Source organism: Saimiri boliviensis, chromosome 12 (genome assembly GCF_048565385.1).
Source record: "Saimiri boliviensis isolate mSaiBol1 chromosome 12, mSaiBol1.pri, whole genome shotgun sequence".
Lineage (NCBI taxonomy): Eukaryota > Metazoa > Chordata > Mammalia > Primates > Cebidae > Saimiri > Saimiri boliviensis.
Window position 1 is genome coordinate 87,285,401 of NC_133460.1, and position 16,873 is coordinate 87,302,273.

Here is a 16,873-nt window from a genome sequence, read left to right on the forward strand (position 1 = left end):
CCTCGCCTCCCCACCTCCGCGGTTCCCCGCCCCCTTCCCGAGTAGCGGGACCGGCCTTGATGTAGCAACACCACCAGCCCCCGCCTCCTTCCGCCCAGCCTGGTAGCCCAGCTCGCCGCAGACCCTGGCCCGCCCGCGTCCCCACCCTGCTGGCCCAGCTCTGCTCCGAACCCATTGTATCCGGCCGGCTGCTGACTCCCAGGCTGGGCCGTGGTGGGGGCGCCTGGACCCCTGAGTGCCTCTCTGGCGGGCCCAGCAGGCCGCGGCCTCTGCCCCGCCCGCGTTCCTCTCGGCGACGGCGGGGGCGCCCTTTCCTCCCGGCGCGGGCGGCGGGGACGCACCCCCACCTCGCGGCGCCCCTTCCCAAGGGGAGAGCCGGGCCCGAGCAAGTCGAGGCAGGAAAAAGCCGCCGCGGACTGCCCGGCTAGCCGATCATTTTTATTATCGAGATTATTATTAAAAGGGGGCGGGGACCCCAGGACGCTGGGGAGGGGCTGGAGACGCAGGTATTTTTATTAAACAGATTATTCCTGAAATAATAATAATACGCGCAAGATGGCTGAAGGTGGCTATGATGAGAGTGTTGGGGTTGGGATTTTTTCTTCCTTTTTTTTTTTTTTGATCTGAGGATAAAGCTCTGAGGCGACAGCGGCTGCGGAGACCCTGCCCGGAGCGCCCTCCCCTCCCATGAGAAGCCGCGGGCGGACAGACGGACCACGGATCGAGCGACGGGCACGGGCCCGCCCCGGACGCGTCGCCTGGGCAGCAGCCGGGGACTGCGGGCGCTCGCCTTTCTGCCGACTTCTTCCAATTCTCATCTTTTTTTATTTTTTGGACAGGACCGGGGTGGGTGGAGCAGAGGTGGAGAGAAATCGGGACTTGGCATTTTCTCCCCTCTCTCTCTCCTAATTTGTTGGAGGCCGCCGGCCCTCCCCTTGGAAAAAAAAAAATCCCACTTAGGAAAAAAAAAAAAAACAGGAGCGAGAGGACGCCGCGGGCCCCTCAGCGAGCGCGCCCAGACCCCGGCCGCCGCCGCGGAGCCCAAGATGGCTGGGCGCTGAGGGAGGCGGCTCGGCCTGGCCCCGCCGCCGCAGGCTGGCTCCGACCGCAGCCCCGAGCCTTCCAGGCCCGAGCAGAGGCCGAGAAGAAAAGAAAGTGGGGGGAAGGGGGCCGGGGGGGCGAAGGGGGAGGGCCGGGGGAGGGGAGGGGAGGGCCGGGAGCCGAGCCTCCTGTTCATTAGCAGTTGAGAAAAATTCCTTTCTAGTTTGATCAATCCTTGTTTTCCTCGGCAGAGCCCGGGCGCCCGCCCAGTGCGGACACGGCGCGCGGGGTCTCTCCGCTGCGGGGGCGCCAGGCCTCAGGGGAGCGCAGAAGTAGCCGCCCGGGGGTCAGGCCGGAGCGTCGCCGGGGCTTCTTCCTCCCTCCCTCGCCGGTTGCCTTTTTTTCCACTTCTCTCCCTCCCCCTTCCGTTTCTATTTGTGAAGGGAGGAGGAAGGCAGAGGCGGGCTGGTGTCTCTGGCCGGGGACTGGAATTTCATCTGAATGACTGCCCCTGAGCGCACGCAGCGCCCCGGAGTCGGCCCGCCCGCGCCCCGCAGTCCGCGCCCGGCCGGCCAGCCGGGGGACGCCCGCACCTTGGCCCGGGGACCACCGGTCCGCCCCGCCCGCTCCGTCTGGATCTAGCAGCCTCGGCGCGGCCGCGCTCGCCTACCGGCCCCACGGACCCCGGCCCCTGCGAGGGAGGCGCGGCGCCGACGAGCCGGGCAGGAGCCGCCGCCGCCGCCGCCGCCGCGGCCGGAGGAAGTGTGCTGCTCCCAGGCTCCGTCCGCCGCGGGGCGCGCCCCAATGTCAGCCGCGGGGCCGAGCGAACGCCGCGGACCGCTGCTGCCCTAGCCGCGCCGACGGGGAGGCGGCCTCTTATGTGGAATTTGGACCCCGGCGCTCCCTTCCAAGGCTGGAGCCCCGGCCGCGGCCCTGGCGCAGTCCGCCGCCTCCCGCTAGGCGCTCGGGAGGAGGAGGAGACGCAGCGGGCTGCGCGCGCGGCGTGAGGACCGAGGCTCCCTCCTCCGGGGGGCGGGCACGCGGAAGGCGCTGCTGACTGAGCGACCGTCGGGGCCGGCTGGGGCCGAAACTCGGGGCTCGGTGGGCCTACAGCAGCTCCGGACGGACCCCCGGGGCTGGGGAGTCGGAGAGGCCTGCCCTGGCCCCCTGTCCGCGGCCGCCATGGCGGAGAATTGGAAAAACTGCTTCGAGGAGGAGCTCATCTGCCCCATCTGCCTGCACGTCTTCGTGGAGCCGGTGCAGCTGCCGTGCAAACACAACTTCTGCCGGGGCTGCATCGGCGAGGCGTGGGCCAAGGACAGCGGCCTCGTGCGCTGCCCAGAGTGCAACCAGGCCTACAACCAGAAGCCGGGCCTGGAGAAGAACCTGAAGCTCACCAACATCGTGGAGAAGTTCAACGCCCTGCACGTGGAGAAGCCGCCGGCGGCGCTGCACTGCGTGTTCTGCCGCCGCGGCCCCCCGCTGCCCGCGCAGAAGGTCTGCCTGCGCTGCGAGGCGCCCTGCTGCCAGTCCCACGTGCAGACGCACCTGCAGCAGCCCTCCACCGCCCGCGGGCACCTCCTGGTGGAGGCGGACGACGTGCGGGCCTGGAGCTGCCCGCAGCACAACGCCTACCGCCTCTACCACTGCGAGGCCGAGCAGGTGGCAGTTTGCCAGTACTGCTGCTACTACAGCGGCGCGCATCAGGGACACTCGGTGTGCGACGTGGAGATCCGAAGGAATGAAATTCGGGCAAGTACCCTACACGCGCGCGCGCGCGCGCGCGCGCACACACACACACACACACACACAGACACAGTCCCTCCTGCCCGCCCGGGGACCACCCTTCCCAACAGGCTGACTCTTGTGACATCAGGCCAGTAGACCCTGGACAAACTCTTCCTTGAAAGTTTGGGGACAGGGTCCTGGGAAGAAGGATCCCGGGTCGCTACTTGGTACATTCCCGCACCTGTGCGCACAGGGTCCGTCTTCTGAGTGCTTTATGGGATTGGGTGTGGGACTGTCAGGGGTAGAGTTTGGGCGTCGCTTTTCCGTGGTGCGCAGCTCCCTCCCCCAGCGTTGCTGCTGTAGGCCCTACGGGAAGTCACCGAGGCAGTGACCCCGGTCTTGCCTCTCCAGCTGCTGTTTATGTAATGAGTGTCCCGGTGCCGCTGCTGTGGCTGACATGATCCATGATGCTGGCATACCAATGAGGAAGTAAACAAAAGCAGCCATGTTAGTTTTCAGAGCTATTGGAAACACATTGGGGGGGCGGGGGGAGCTTCCGGAGGGAGAGCAGAACTCTGGCCATCTCTCTGGACAGGGTCTGGGCAGCCAGCGAGGCCCCGACAGCGACACAGCTATTTGGATTCCTCCCGAGAGCCGGCTCTCCCTGTGTGAGAATCACTGCCCTAATGTGCCTGTGTGTCGCACGGGCTGCCTGAACAAACCTTTAAGTATGTGTCTTCATTCTCCCGGCCCTCTCGCCCAGCCCAGCCCTCTTGCCGCCCTCCCACATTTGGGGAGGGGAAGTTGAAGACGGAAAAAGAATCCTGTGGGTTTAAGGTTGAGCCGCCTTGAAATCTGGTTTCAGGCAGCTGGCTCCCCTGGGCAGCCGGCTGGGTGATTACGGAACCGCGTCCCCTCCCATTGTATACACCCTGCGGCCGCGGCCAATGTCAAAACCGCCTCCCCCACCTCAGGCCTCTGGGTTTTGGAGCTGGACTGAGGCAATACTTCCGTCCCCTTCAGTGGAGGGGGCTCCTCCTAGGTCCCTCCCCAGTCCTCAGTCCTCCCCAGCTTTCAGGGTTGAGTCATACCAGAAGGAAGGGGTTGGCCTGACACCTTGGAGTCCTCTCTGAAGCCCCAGCTTGGGGCCTGGGGCCTGGGGCCTGGGTGTGATATGTGGAGGCGAGGCTGCGCACCCGTGGGACTGGGAGTGTCTCTGGGTGGGGGCCCCTGGAGGTTAGTGGAGGCCAGTGGTGAGGCTGGGTATGAGGAAGCTCTGCTCAAGGCAGACTGGAGATGGGGCTATTTCCTGTGGAGGGGGGGGACCAGTCAGAATGAGTCACTGTTTAGCAATTAAAAAACACACACGTACAACCAACAAAAGGCAGGAGGGCCACCACAGGCTGGGGCGGGGACAGCAAATACAATTTACTGTATAATTAGTTTCCAATCGGATGGGGTAGCTCTGGGTTTGTGTGCCAGGATAGGCCTCTGGTTTCTTAAAGGAAGTGTGTCCTCCACCCCTTGTGTCCTCCACCCCCGTTCAGGGCAGGCACAGCCCACACTTTCCCCAGTATTGGGAAGCTGCTGCTATTAATAAAGATGGAAGGGCTGGGGGAGGAGGCCGGGAAAAGTGCAGAGGCAGGAGAAAGGAAGGCTGTCCAGTTCTCTGTCCTGGGATTGACAGTGGAAAATGAGAGGAGGGGAAAGAGATGTAGCTGAAAGGAACAGGGGAGGGGCAGCAACCTGGGCAATACTCGGATGCCTGCCCGCACCCACAGTGCTGCTGTAGCTGGTCTGAGTGCTAGGGATGTCTTTAACTGAGGTGGGGAAGAAAACGTAATTTTACCTGACCTGGTGTAGGGGGATAGCTTTAGGTGTGTGTCTGTTTTTGAGCGTCTTTTGGGACTGCTTCGCTCTCCAATGCACCTGTCTCCCATCTGTAGAGTTCGGGGTGCAGGTAGGGGTGGGTGGATGGTGTGTGCAGCAGAGTATTCCCTGGAATGCCCCCAGCAGGCCCCTCATCTCCAGACTGGTGGATTGGATGGAAGCAGGCACTGAACTTTGTCGGCAACTCTGCAGGGTTTGTGCGCGCACGAGTGCTTTCCTGTGCCTGGTGTGGGCTGGCTCAGAAGGAGTGCGTTACATCAGGGCCAGATGTGCAATTCTGTGTGTTCAGCAGCTGTGCCCTGCAGTGGCAGTCTGAGTCTCATCCTCCAGGTTTCCCCTTGCCAGGCCCCCGATTCTTTCTGGTGCCCCAGGGCACTGGGGTTGGAAACCCTTCAATAGCCAGTGTCACTCAAGTGTGAGTTTGACTTATCGAATGTGGAGGGATAGGGGCCTCGCCTGCCCTCCCAGGAGGGAAACGATGGGGTGAGCCATAGGAACCTGAATGGGAAAACCCTTTGCACACTCTGTAGGTCATACAGGGGAGTGGGTGGAGTGCCCTTCCTTTACCCCTTTTCCCTTGCTGGAGGGAGTCTGCCTTAAAGGGCCTTTGCTGGTGTTGTGGGTGAGGGCAACAGAAATTCCCCAGGATATAGGAGCAGAAGCACAGAGAACTGGCACTTGCCATAAAATCTAGGCTCTGCTTCTTGTGCATCCTCTTCTGCCCTCCCAGGGGGATTGCTGACATGCCCGTCAATTGGCCAGAAATAGGAAGCCCTGATTAACCCCTCCCTGGTGGCCTTGCCCCCACACAGCATCCACAGGTGCACATGGGTCATGGCCTAGAGCAGGAACCAGCAGGAGGGCAAGCAGGGCCTCTTATCTAGCCTGGGAGACTACAAGGGGTAATCTCAGAGTCAGACCCAAGCAGGTTGTTGCCCTAATCTCCCCTTGAGAAGCCAGTGTGTCAGCTACATTGCCCTGAGGCCTGGATACCTACTGGATGGTCCTAAGACTACTGTCTGGGATGTGCCTAGACCCTAAATGTGCTCTCCCATGAGGCTGTGGGGAAGCTAAGGGCCCAAGATTTGGACATCCAGGTGGGCTGAGGCCTGGAAGCCCTGAGTGGTCAGACCCCTCCCAGCCCCCAGGTTCAGGGGTTCATCTAAGCAATGAGGGACTGGTGGGAGCTGGGGAAGTCCTTATCTCATGACTGCCCACAACATGGAAAGAAGACTCAAGAGCAGGCCTGGTTGCATGTGTGAGGGGCCTGTAGGTGTGTGGTTTGTGCACCTATGCAGGTGTGCGGTGCGTGTGTCTATGCAGGTGTGTGGTGTGTGTGTGTCTGCAGGTGTGTGGTACGTGTGTGTCTGCAGGTGTGTGGTGCATGTGTGTTTATGTAGGTGTGTAGTGTGTGTGTGTTTATGCAGGTTTATCTGTTTGAGTCTGTGCAGTTACAGTTGTGTTTCTGCATCATCCCAGGCATCCCAGAGCAAGGCTGGACATGTTGCTAGGGCCCTGTTTCTTGCATTCTCAGTGGTTCAGAGGTGAGAAGAGGCGGTCTCTGGGGGAGGAGATCCCACTGCTTAGGCCAATGTGGGGTTTGCTCCTGCTTGGAGTACGGTTATCCTGTGCACATTGCTAGTGGCTGGAGAGGCCACCCTGAGACCCTGGAGAGAATCCTGGGTTTCGTCTCCATTTGTCTGTCTCTGAGTGCACAATGAGAGTGAGGGCTGGCCTGGCTCTGCTGGGACTGGGACTGGGGCTGGGGTTGTAGCCTGACTCCAGCAGTGCAGACCTACCTCACTGCTCCTCCTCCTCACAGCAGACCATACTTCTGAAGGGGTGTGTGTGTGTGTGTGTGTGTGCGCGCGCGCATGCATGTGTGGCCACCCTGAGTCTTCATGGAAGGGGGCCCTGGCTTGGCCTTCCTCCCTTGCCCCTGAAAGAGAGCCTCAGGCAGAGGCCCAAAAGGCCTAGCCGCCAACCCCCACCCCAGGATCCTGCTGACACGGCCAGGCCCCTGTCATGCCCGAGATATTGATTACTCTGCCTCCTACAGTCCTGGGTGGCCATGCATCCGTGTCTGTCTGCAAGTGTGTGTGCGTATGTGTAGCCAGCATGTCTGCGTTGTGTATCTCGGAGGTGACTGAGTTTCTGCATCTCAGAAGGGTGCCTCTGAGAAGGCTCAGGTGCCTGACTTAGGTCCCTAGTTGTGCAGCCGTGTCTGCCTGCCTGCGAGTTGAAGTTGAGTGTGCCTTCCTGACTGTTGGCAGCACTAGTATGCCTCTGTGTGAGTGCCCACTCAGGTGATCCTTGCTTGGTGGCTATGAGTTTGTCAGGGATCCTGGGACTTCCCTTCACCGTGGGGGTGTTGGGGAAAGGAGGGAAAGATGGGCTTCCCTTTGGGGTGAGCCTGTGGCGGGTATTGGAGGTAGGAGCTAAAAGGGTCCTGTGCTATTCTGCTGGGCGGTCTGTAGAGGCGGAGCAAGCCCGGCTTGGGCCCCTGCCCTGGGCTGAGCAGGCTGGCCTGGCTGGCCTCCTCCCTGGCTCTGGGAAAGCCTTCCTTCCCGGCTGGCCTGGCATTCAGAACCAGACAAAGGGGGGCTTTCTCTCTCGCCTCTTTGTTCTGCTGCCCCAGAGCGCTGCTCTCTGCATGGCAAAAGCTAATTCCACTCTGCAGCTGGGAAGCCCTCTCTGGGGTCTGCCTGGCTCGCATCTGAGGTTCTGCCTCTCTCCTTGCCCTGGCGCCTGCCCTGGAGCCCCTTCCCTCTGTGGCCTGTGGTCTCCCCAGCCTGGGGTTCACATGGTAGCCCATGGCAGAGGCTTGAGGCATGGAACGGGGGTTTAGGGTAGGCATTAGCTTCTCTGAGGAAAGGGGAGAGTGCTGTGGGCCCAGGGAGAGACAGGGACAGAGACCAGGTGGAGGAGTAGGGGGAGGGTTAGGATGGAGTAGCTCTGAGGAGGGGGTTGGAGCCAGAGCTGGAGCTGGCCCTGAGCAGGAAGAAGCTACCCAGCCTCCTCTTCTTGCCCCTCCCTGCCCCGCCCCTTCCACCACCACGGGGCTGCTAGAGCTTGCCCTGGTCTTGTCTGAAAACCTAGGGACTGCCTCTGTCCCAGTCCCTGGGGCCCTGTTTCCTCCTGACCTTGTTTCTCTTCAAGGTTGACTTGAGGATTTTATTATTATTATTTATTAACTTTTATACAGCCCAGAGTCCCCAAGCCTCACCCGTCTGCCCAGTCTAGTCTGGCATCAGAAAATGCCAGCTGGCCTGGCCAGTCAGGCTCCAGAGGGACATGAGGCTTTGCTGGGGCAGGAATGTAGGGGCTCGGGGTTCCCGCTCCAGGCTGGGAGGGGAGTCAGAGGGAGCGGCAGCAGAGCTGAGGAGTGGGGGCCAGGTGGTAGAGGGTGGGAATGGCGGCTCCCTCCATTCCTCCTGAGTCTTCATGGGCCTAGGCAGACCACCGAAGGCCTAAGGCCTGACAGGCAGGGCTGGGCTGTACAGGTTCTCCCTAGGCCCACCTAGTCCCCGTCTCCCTGGAGGCCTGGTGCCTCCAGAGCTTCTAGCCCAGGCCACGTTCCACGCTGGTCTGCTCCCGCATGCTCCAGGGTGCGAAGTCCAGGCCATGAACCTTGCGGGGGCGCTTGTAAGGTCCTCCCAGCCCCATCTGCCTGTGTGGACAGTACTTGCTCTGAACTAAGCTGAGAAATTCAGTCCAATCTCAACTATGGGTTTTTCCCAGGTGGGAAATGGGGCCCTGGCTCTTAGCCATTCCCTGGGGAGGCAGATAGGGGTTGCGCTGGAAAGGAGGCTGCTGGTGGCAGGGTCTGGGCCTTGCTTCCTCTGCTCCCTGTCTTCCAGCATCTTGGTAACCTGATTTGCTCCTTCGGTGAACTGGGGTGGGGTCACAAAGGGGCAGCAGGTGGGGATTTCTCATCTTCCTTCCAGTTTCCCAGGTGATATCTGTAGCAAGAGCTGGCCCTGAGGGAGAGTGGGCCAGGCCAGTTTGTCTCCTTCCAGTCCTCCCTGGCTGGCATCCCCTGGCCAGCCTCCTTCCCCTTCCTATTCTCACCCCAACCCCTGCAGCAGAGACAGGAGCCTGCTGCAGCAGTAGGGGGGGAAATGAAACCCTCCCACCTGTTAGGGACTGTGGCCTCCCCGCTCCCCAACCCCCCGCCTCTGTGTGGCCTGGGCTGTTGTCCCACCCAGAGTGCCTGGGGAAGACCCTGCAGGCTCCCAGGGTAGAAGTGTTGCTGGGGGAGACTGAGGAAAGCCCAAAAGAAGAGGAAAGGGGCTGAGCACCACCCCCTAAGACTGGACAGGAGGGCCCTCCCTGTGTTGTGCCCTGAGAGGTCACTCCTGGGAGGCCTCGGGAGGGATGGGGCAAAGGGACACCCACTAGCCTGTGGGGTGGGTGTGGACAGCTCCGTTCCTATCCTTAGGGAAGCTGCACTGGGAACTTGGAGTTCTCTTTCCTACCCCTCCCTGGGACTCCCCTGGGTCCTCCCCAAACCAGCTCCTGGTGGGTTTGGTCAAGGAGGCCATGGTGCAAGATACGTGGGGGCAGCAGAGCCTTTCAGATGTCCTGGGCCCTGGATGGAGGGAGCGGCCTGGACTCTGAGGAGCACTTGGGGGAGGCCTCCTTGTCCTCCTGAGGGTGGGCATGGGGCAGCCATAGGCAAGAATTTGATGGGACAAGTGTTCCAGGGGAGGTCAGCGGCCTGATGTTCCCAGGGTGTCCTGGCCACCTTGCCGTCGTGCCAGTCCTCTCACCATTGTCAGGGGCCTCCAGGGGTCCAGCCTTCCCTGTGAAGGGGTTGGGTCAAGTATGTTTGCAGCTGTGGCTGTACCTGCCAGCGTGCCTGAGGTGGGCTTGGGGCTCAGGTAGCAAGGTGTTCCCACGTGCATGTGCAGCTGTGTGCCAGGCGGCCCTGTGCCTGCCTGCGCATGCTGTGTGTGCTGTCGGGCTCCGACCATCAGGCTGGCAGCAGATTCCTGGGCCTCTTGGTGCTGCCGGGGGTAGAGCAAGGTCTCTGGTTCTGGTTCTTAGAGGGCCTGTCCTGGGTCACTGAGAGGTTAAGTTGTGTGTGGGCCCCTGGCATCCCAGCTCAGAAGATGAAAGCCTTACCCCCACACCTCCTCCTGCTCCCAGGGTCTTGGTTATTTCCAGAGTAGCCTCCAACACAAAGTGGGGTCTGGCCTAAGTCTCTGGTGATCCTTGAAACCAAGTGATCCTTGAAACCTCAGGTGATCCTTGAAACCCATATATAAAATGGGCTGGTGGGATGAGGAAGGGATTGACAGCAGCTTGTCTTGTGGGGGTGGGGGGGCAGCTGGGTGTGGCAGGGTGGGGGTCATGGAGTTGAACTGGAAGGTTACTCTGAGGCCCTGACAGAGGAAGAAAAAGAACGAGAACCACTCCTTGCTGTGTGGACACTTACTGGGACTGTCTGTGGTTAGACAGAGATACTTTGCGAATTTTATTGCGTGTGTGGAACCTGCGGCTTATTGAGTGAATTTGTTATGCATCTCAGGCCACCCAGACCTTTGTGTGGCCTGGCTCTGAAGGGAGGTGGAGAAAGATGCAGCAAATCCCTGTTCTTAAGAGGCCTTGAGTCTCATAGGGAGATGAGACCATGGTTTGTGAGACAATTGGAAGACTCCAGAATAATGCTGTCTAATAGAATTTCTGCAACGATGAGAACATTTTGTAGCTTTAGTATCTGAGACCAGTGATATGTAGGTACTGGGCACTTGAAATGAAGCTGGTGCATGAGGAACTGATATTTAACTTACTTTATTTAGTTATTTTTTGAGATGGAGTCTCACTCTGTCACCCAGGCTGGAGTGAAATGGTGTGATCTTGGCTCACCGCAACCTCCACCTCCAGGATTCAAGCAGTTCTCCTGCCTCAGCCTCCTGAGTAGCTGGGATTACAGGCATGCACTGCCACACCTGGCTAATTTTGTATTTTCAGTAGAGATGGGGTTTCTCCATGTTGCTCAGGCTGGTCTCAAACACCCGACCTCCTGTGATCTACCCACTTCAGCCTCCCAAAGTGCTGGTATTACAGGCACGAGCCAACACGCCTGGCCTTATTTTTTATTTTTTGTTAACTTGGATTTAAATTGCCACATATGACCAGTGGCTACCATATTGGACAGCACAGCCTGAGAGGGAGGGCAGAATGGGACAGCCAGGGTAGGGAGGGACCTGCCTAGCCTCAGAGCAGCAGTCATGGAAAGTTTCCTAGAGGAGTGGGGACTTAAGTTGGGCCTTGAAGGATAGACAAGGGGAGGGAGGGGGCACTGTGGGCTGCAGAAGAACGTACCTAGAGCTGTAGGCAGTTTCCATGTGCAGAGTGTTGGGGACAGGCTACCAACCCAGCCAGCTGGAAGAGTCAGGGTGCAAAAGAGCCTTCATTGCCATGCCAAAGTAGTTGACGGGAGGGAGTCATTGAGAGACTCTGAGCAGGGGTCTGAGCAGCCTGTCTGAAGAGGCATACCTGGAGAGAGGAGGGCAGGAGAGATGAGGTGGCTAGGAGTCGAGGTATTGTAGGGGCAGGAGATTATGAGCTGAGAAGAGCAGCTTGGTCCAGCACCTTCCAGCAGCCTGGCCTTGGGTCTTAGGAGAGCCCAAATCTCCTTTCTGCCTGGGTCCTACTGAGGGGCTGAGGGAGCTAGCCAGGACTCCAGAGACCTAGCGCTTGGTCTTTAGAACAAGGCAGCGGGTGGCTGGCTTCATGCCCCCTAATGTAAGGCAAGTATAAGGTGAGATCTTTGGACCGAGCCAGAGGCTCGTGCAGCTTTGGAAGAGAATTTGACCCCCTGCCTCTTAGGGTACTCATCTCTCTTTTTTTTTTTAAATTCACCTGAGTGCAGGTGGGCTAAGGCCGAAAAGGGCGTTAGCAGGGTACTTATCTCTCAGACGATGTGCTCCAGGACTCAGAGGCAGCAGGGCCTGGGTCAGAACAGACCCTGCTGCCAGATCACCTGGGTTTGTACCCCAGCTCTGCTGTTTACAAGCTATGCAACTATGGACAAATGACTTAACCTTTCTAGGCTTCAGTTATCTTTTTCTGTGAAATGAGAATAATGATAGTACTTACCTCATATCATTACTGGGATGATTAGATAAATCTGTACAGGAAAAGTACTTAGAACAGAAGTTGGTCTAACCCTGCTCTCAGAAAGCTCAGCATTTAATATGCATGGGGGCTGGGCATGGTGCCTCACACCTATAATCCCTGCACTTTGGGAGACCGAGGCAGGCAGATCATTTGAGGTCAGGAGTTTGAGACAAGCCTGGCCAACATAGTGAAACCCCATCTCTACTAAATATACAAAAAAAATGAGTTGGGCATAGTGGCGCATATCTGTAATCCCAGCTCCTTGGGAGGCTAAGGCAGGAGAATCCTGCCTTAAACCCAGGAGGTGGAGGTTGCAGTGAGCTGAGATCACGCCACTGCACTCCAGCCTGGGCAACAGAGTGAGACTCCATCTAAAAAAATAGTGTAAATAGCCGGGCATGGTGGCTCACACCTATAATCCCAGCACTTTGGGAGGCCAAGGCCGGTGGATCACGAGGTCAAGAGATCGAGACCATCCTGGTCAACATGGTGAAACCCCGTCTCTACTAAAAATACAAAAATTAGCTGGGCATGGTGGCTCATGCCTGTAATCCCAGCTACTCAGGAGGCTGAGGCAGGAGAATTACTTGAACCCAGGAGGCGGAGGTTGCGGTGAGCCAAGATCATGCCATTGCACTCCAGCCTGGGTAACAAGAGTGAAACTCCATCTCAAAAAAAAAAAAAGTGTAAATAAATACATATGCATTGGAAGCTATTCTGGGGAGACCTGGGAATAGGCCCCTGGGATTGCAGGGGGCCAGAGGGGCTGGGTGGCAGAGGCTTGGTGCCATCTAGGTCAAAGGATCCATAGAATGGGTGTGTGGTGTAGAGGGAAGCATGGGTCAGGGTTGGGGCCACAGCCCCTCTGATACCCCCACCCAACTGTCCCTGCAGAAGATGCTCATGAAGCAGCAGGACCGGCTGGAGGAGCGAGAGCAGGACATTGAGGACCAGCTGTACAAACTCGAGTCAGACAAGCGCCTGGTGGAGGTAGCTAAGCCCAAGGCCATGCTGCGGGGTGGGTGGGGGTGGCTTGGATGCAGGGCTTTGGGTGAGTTCCTTACTAAGGTCTGACTGTGTGGCTCTGGCCAGACCCCTCTGTCAGTCATTCAGTGAACTGTTCTGGATGCCCACTGGTGCCAGGAGATGCTGGCCCAGAGCCCTGTGCTAACGGTGGGGACTGGCAGGTCAGACCTTGCCCCTGGGAGCCTGGGGCAGCCTGGCTACTTGGGATTCTGGGATGTGAGATGGGTAAGGGGGGCCACCAAATGTCTACAGGGCTCACCTGCCCAGCCACTCCTGTCCCTGTACTCACAGGAGAAAGTGAACCAACTGAAGGAGGAAGTTCGGCTGCAGTACGAGAAGCTGCACCAGCTGCTAGATGAGGACCTGCGGCAGACGGTGGAGGTCCTGGACAAGGCCCAGGCCAAGTTCTGCAGCGAGAACGCAGCGCAGGCGCTGCACCTCGGGGAGCGCATGCAGGAGGCCAAGAAGCTGCTGGGCTCCCTGCAGCTGCTGTTTGATAAGACGGAGGATGTCAGCTTCATGAAGGTGGGCTGGGCCCAGGACTAGGCTGGCGGCACCCAGAGGGCTGTTCCCGAATTGGGGTCTGTAGTCTCCCCCACCGGTAGCTCACATGGCCTTCCCTGTGGGGCCAGCCTGCATGGGTTCAAATCCACCTGCCTGTTCTTTCTAGCTCTGTGACCTTGGGCAAGTCATAGGTACGTCTCAGGCCTTGCTTACTCACCTACAAAGTGGTATTGATGATACCGGTCTACTCTTCTTTATCCACAATTCCATATTTAAAAAACATCTCTGAAAACTGACAGAATCAAATCTGTCATCTAATTTAACAGGAAAATGGACCTGAACTGATGCTAGGCAGTTTATGGTTTTTATCTCATGTGGTATGAAAATTCAAACATTTTGCTGCAGAAATGTTGACAGATTGGATTGTGGTGTCTTGCTGGGGATGGTATGTAATATATGATACAGGCACTATATTCTCCTTCTAAAATCCAAAAAATTCCAAATTCTAAAACACATCTGGCCCCAAAAACTTGAGCTAAAACAGTGTGGTGGGCTGCAGCACCCCTCTCCTTGGGCAGCTGTGTGGATGAAGTTATGAACGCACAGAAAACACCGACAACGCCTGGGTCACACGGCAAGAGCTTAATAAATGTTAGCTCTTCTTCTGCAAACGGCGACCCCCACCTCTCCACCTTCTGTCCAGAATGAGAAGATCCACCCAGCTTGGGGGAGGTTGGGCGGGCAGCTTCTGTCTTCCCCTCTCCCCGGGCTGCCTTTTCCACTGACTGACTCTTTTCTTTCCCCAACAGAACACCAAGTCTGTGAAAATCCTAATGGACAGGTGAGCTGACAGCCCCAGCCCTCCCCGGGGCACATCCTGGGGAGGACAGAGGGGCCAGGCCCATGGCGGGGAGGTAGGGCGGGCTCACCGGTGATGCCTCCTCACAGCAGAGGCCCCGTCCACTGCCCCCAGGACCCAGACCTGCACAGGCAGCAGCCTTTCCCCCCCTAAGATCGGCCACCTGAACTCCAAGCTCTTCCTGAACGAGGTGGCCAAGAAGGAGAAGCAGCTGCGGAAGATGCTAGAAGGTGAGGGTGGGGTGTTCCACCAAAGGGAGAGAGGGCCCTTTGGGCAGGGGTTCAGCGCCAGAGCCTCCCCGCCCCCCACCCACGAGAGGCAGTGTGGCCCAGTCCGGGAGACCTGTCCTCACATCCTGGCTTTGCCACTTGTAGCTATGGGACTGTGGGTAAGCCACATGACCCCTCAAAGCCTGTGTGTCTTCAGCTTAAAGTGGGCATATAACTATTTTCTCGCTCCTAATGGTAGAGGAGCAAGCACCACCTGAGATGTGACATGCTTGGGCCTCTAGGTGTCAAAGGCTCCCCAGGTCCAACCCAGGGGAGGAGACCTGGGTTGCTTGGGCTTGGAGCTTTGGCGACTTTTACCCCAATTCTCCACAGGCCCCTTCAGCACGCCGGTGCCCTTCCTGCAGAGCGTCCCCCTGTACCCTTGCGGCGTCAGCAGCTCTGGGGCGGAAAAGCGCAAGCACTCAACGGCCTTCCCGGAGGCCAGTTTCCTAGAGACGTCGTCGGGCCCTGTGGGCGGCCAGTACGGGGCGGCGGGCACAGCCAGCGGTGAGGGCCAGTCTGGGCAGCCCCTGGGGCCCTGCAGCTCCACGCAGCACTTGGTGGCCCTGCCGGGCGGCGCCCAGCCAGTGCACTCAAGCCCCGTGTTCCCCCCATCGCAGTATCCCAATGGCTCCGCCGCCCAGCAGCCCATGCTCCCCCAGTATGGCGGCCGCAAGATTCTCGTCTGTTCTGTGGACAACTGTTACTGTTCTTCCGTGGCCAACCATGGCGGCCACCAGCCCTATCCCCGCTCCGGCCACTTTCCCTGGACAGTGCCCTCGCAGGAGTACTCACACCCGCTCCCGCCCACACCCTCCGTCCCCCAGTCCCTTCCCAGCCTGGCGGTCAGAGACTGGCTCGACGCCTCCCAGCAGCCCGGCCACCAGGATTTCTACAGGGTGTATGGGCAGCCGTCCACCAAACACTACGTGACGAGCTAACGCCACGCAGGCGGCGGGGCTGGGGAACCTTCCCCCCTCCCACCCCGGCCCCCAGGCTCGGGAGTTATGCATCCAGAGACCTGCCCTTCTACCTTCCTCTCCTCCCCTCTTCCTCATTCCATGCCCTAGGTCTTTTCCTTTTGGATTTTGTTTTTTTTTTGGCTTTGTTTTTGACTTTTTTTTTTTTTTTTTTTTTTTTTTTTTTACGAATCTCTTGGACGCAGAGGTGACAGAGGGAGCTGGCCTGGGCCGGGACCGCAGGTGGCCCTGGAGATGGGAAAGTGTCTGTGTGGAGACGCTGAGCTCTCTCTCGGTCTCTCCTTTTTTCCTCTACTCCTTCCTCTTCACACCCCCGTGGCTGGAAGGAGCCTCAGCTTCCCTGAAAGCTCAGGGGTCCCACCCTTCTTACCCGCCCAGGAGGAACGCCCAGGGCCTCCGGCTTGTTTCTCGTTTTTCTTTTGGGCAGTTTGATCACTGATCGAGTAAGGAATGACCTTTAGATTGTGGGACTTTTTGTTTTTGTTTTTGTTTTTAATTTTGTTAAACCAAGAATGATTTCTCCTGCTTCCTTCTCCTCACCATCGTCCCAGACGGAGTTCAAAGGCCACTTCTCAAGCAGCTTTTGGCACCTTCAGCCTCAGAGTGGAATCTTTTAAAGACAGGAACCCTATGTCCAGGAAAGGGGAAAGGAACTTTGCCAATGATAGTGACCACAGCAAAAGCAAATAATAATAATATTAATAATAATAAAGAGAAATAAAAGAAATAATAAAATAAAAAACAATAGCACAGCCCTTGTTGAGGTCAGCAGGGAGGAGGGGCTGCCCGGAGTTGGGTCCTTGCCTGGATTTTGACACAGCAACTTCCTGTAGTGAGCACTTTGTATGAATCGTGGACTTCCTGTGCTCAAGGCACAGGTATTTATTCTGTAATCTGTCTAGAGCACACACCGAAATCCAACCTTCTAATAAACATGATGGCGCAGTCCCACTCCCTGCCTCGCCTATTCCCCCGACCCCCGCAGTCCTGGGATCAGGCATCGGTGTGAGGAGGGGCCCTGCTCTCGTTGCCTTGGTTTTGCCCTCCTGGGTCCAGCTGGTACCAGGCTGGTGAATGTCAGATCATCAGGCACTGACTGTCTGCCATTGGCCTTGGGTTCATTTGACAAATATTTGCCCAGGGCCTTCTAGGCCCAGCCCCATGCCACCCGAGCCCTGGCATCTCTTTGAGGTTCTGCCAGTGTGCTCTTAGCTGAGACAGACAAAGGAGAAACACCTTTCTATGAGTCTTGCAAAGTTTACCTCCTTCAGGCCACAAATATTTGAGAGCACACTACCTGCCAGGCAGTAGTGCAAGGCTGCAGGCATAGAGACAGAACAAACCTCATCCTCTTGGAATGGGCTGGAGCTGGGCCTTGGCCCCCATAAGGAGAGGGGACCACTCAGGTCCATACTTCCTTTGGACTTGGGGCTTTGGCCTTGGGAGGG

General features: G+C 58.2%; 1 protein-coding gene across 1 annotated transcript; it reads left to right on the forward strand.

The window, feature by feature from the left end:
* The first annotated feature begins 1,196 nt into the window (after positions 1–1,196).
* TRIM8 (tripartite motif containing 8) lies at positions 1,197–16,376 on the forward strand. Its single transcript, XM_003922247.4, has 6 exons — positions 1,197–2,793; positions 12,682–12,777; positions 13,105–13,338; positions 14,127–14,158; positions 14,291–14,406; positions 14,779–16,376. Exons 1-6 carry the CDS (start codon positions 2,224–2,226, stop codon positions 15,384–15,386), a joined length of 1,656 nt encoding a protein of 551 aa, XP_003922296.1. The 5' UTR covers positions 1,197–2,223; the 3' UTR covers positions 15,387–16,376.
* The last annotated feature ends 497 nt before the right edge of the window (positions 16,377–16,873 follow it).

Excerpts from the sequence above, each read along its gene's own strand:
- TRIM8 (XM_003922247.4), top strand. The coding sequence starts at position 2,224 with ATGGCGGAGAATTGGAAAAACTGCTTCGAGGAGGAGCTCATCTGCCCC. Across the intron at positions 2,794-12,681 it reads TCCGAAGGAATGAAATTCGG|AAGATGCTCATGAAGCAGCA; the intron begins GCAAGTACCCTA and ends CTGTCCCTGCAG. Across the intron at positions 12,778-13,104 it reads CAGACAAGCGCCTGGTGGAG|GAGAAAGTGAACCAACTGAA; the intron begins GTAGCTAAGCCC and ends CTGTACTCACAG.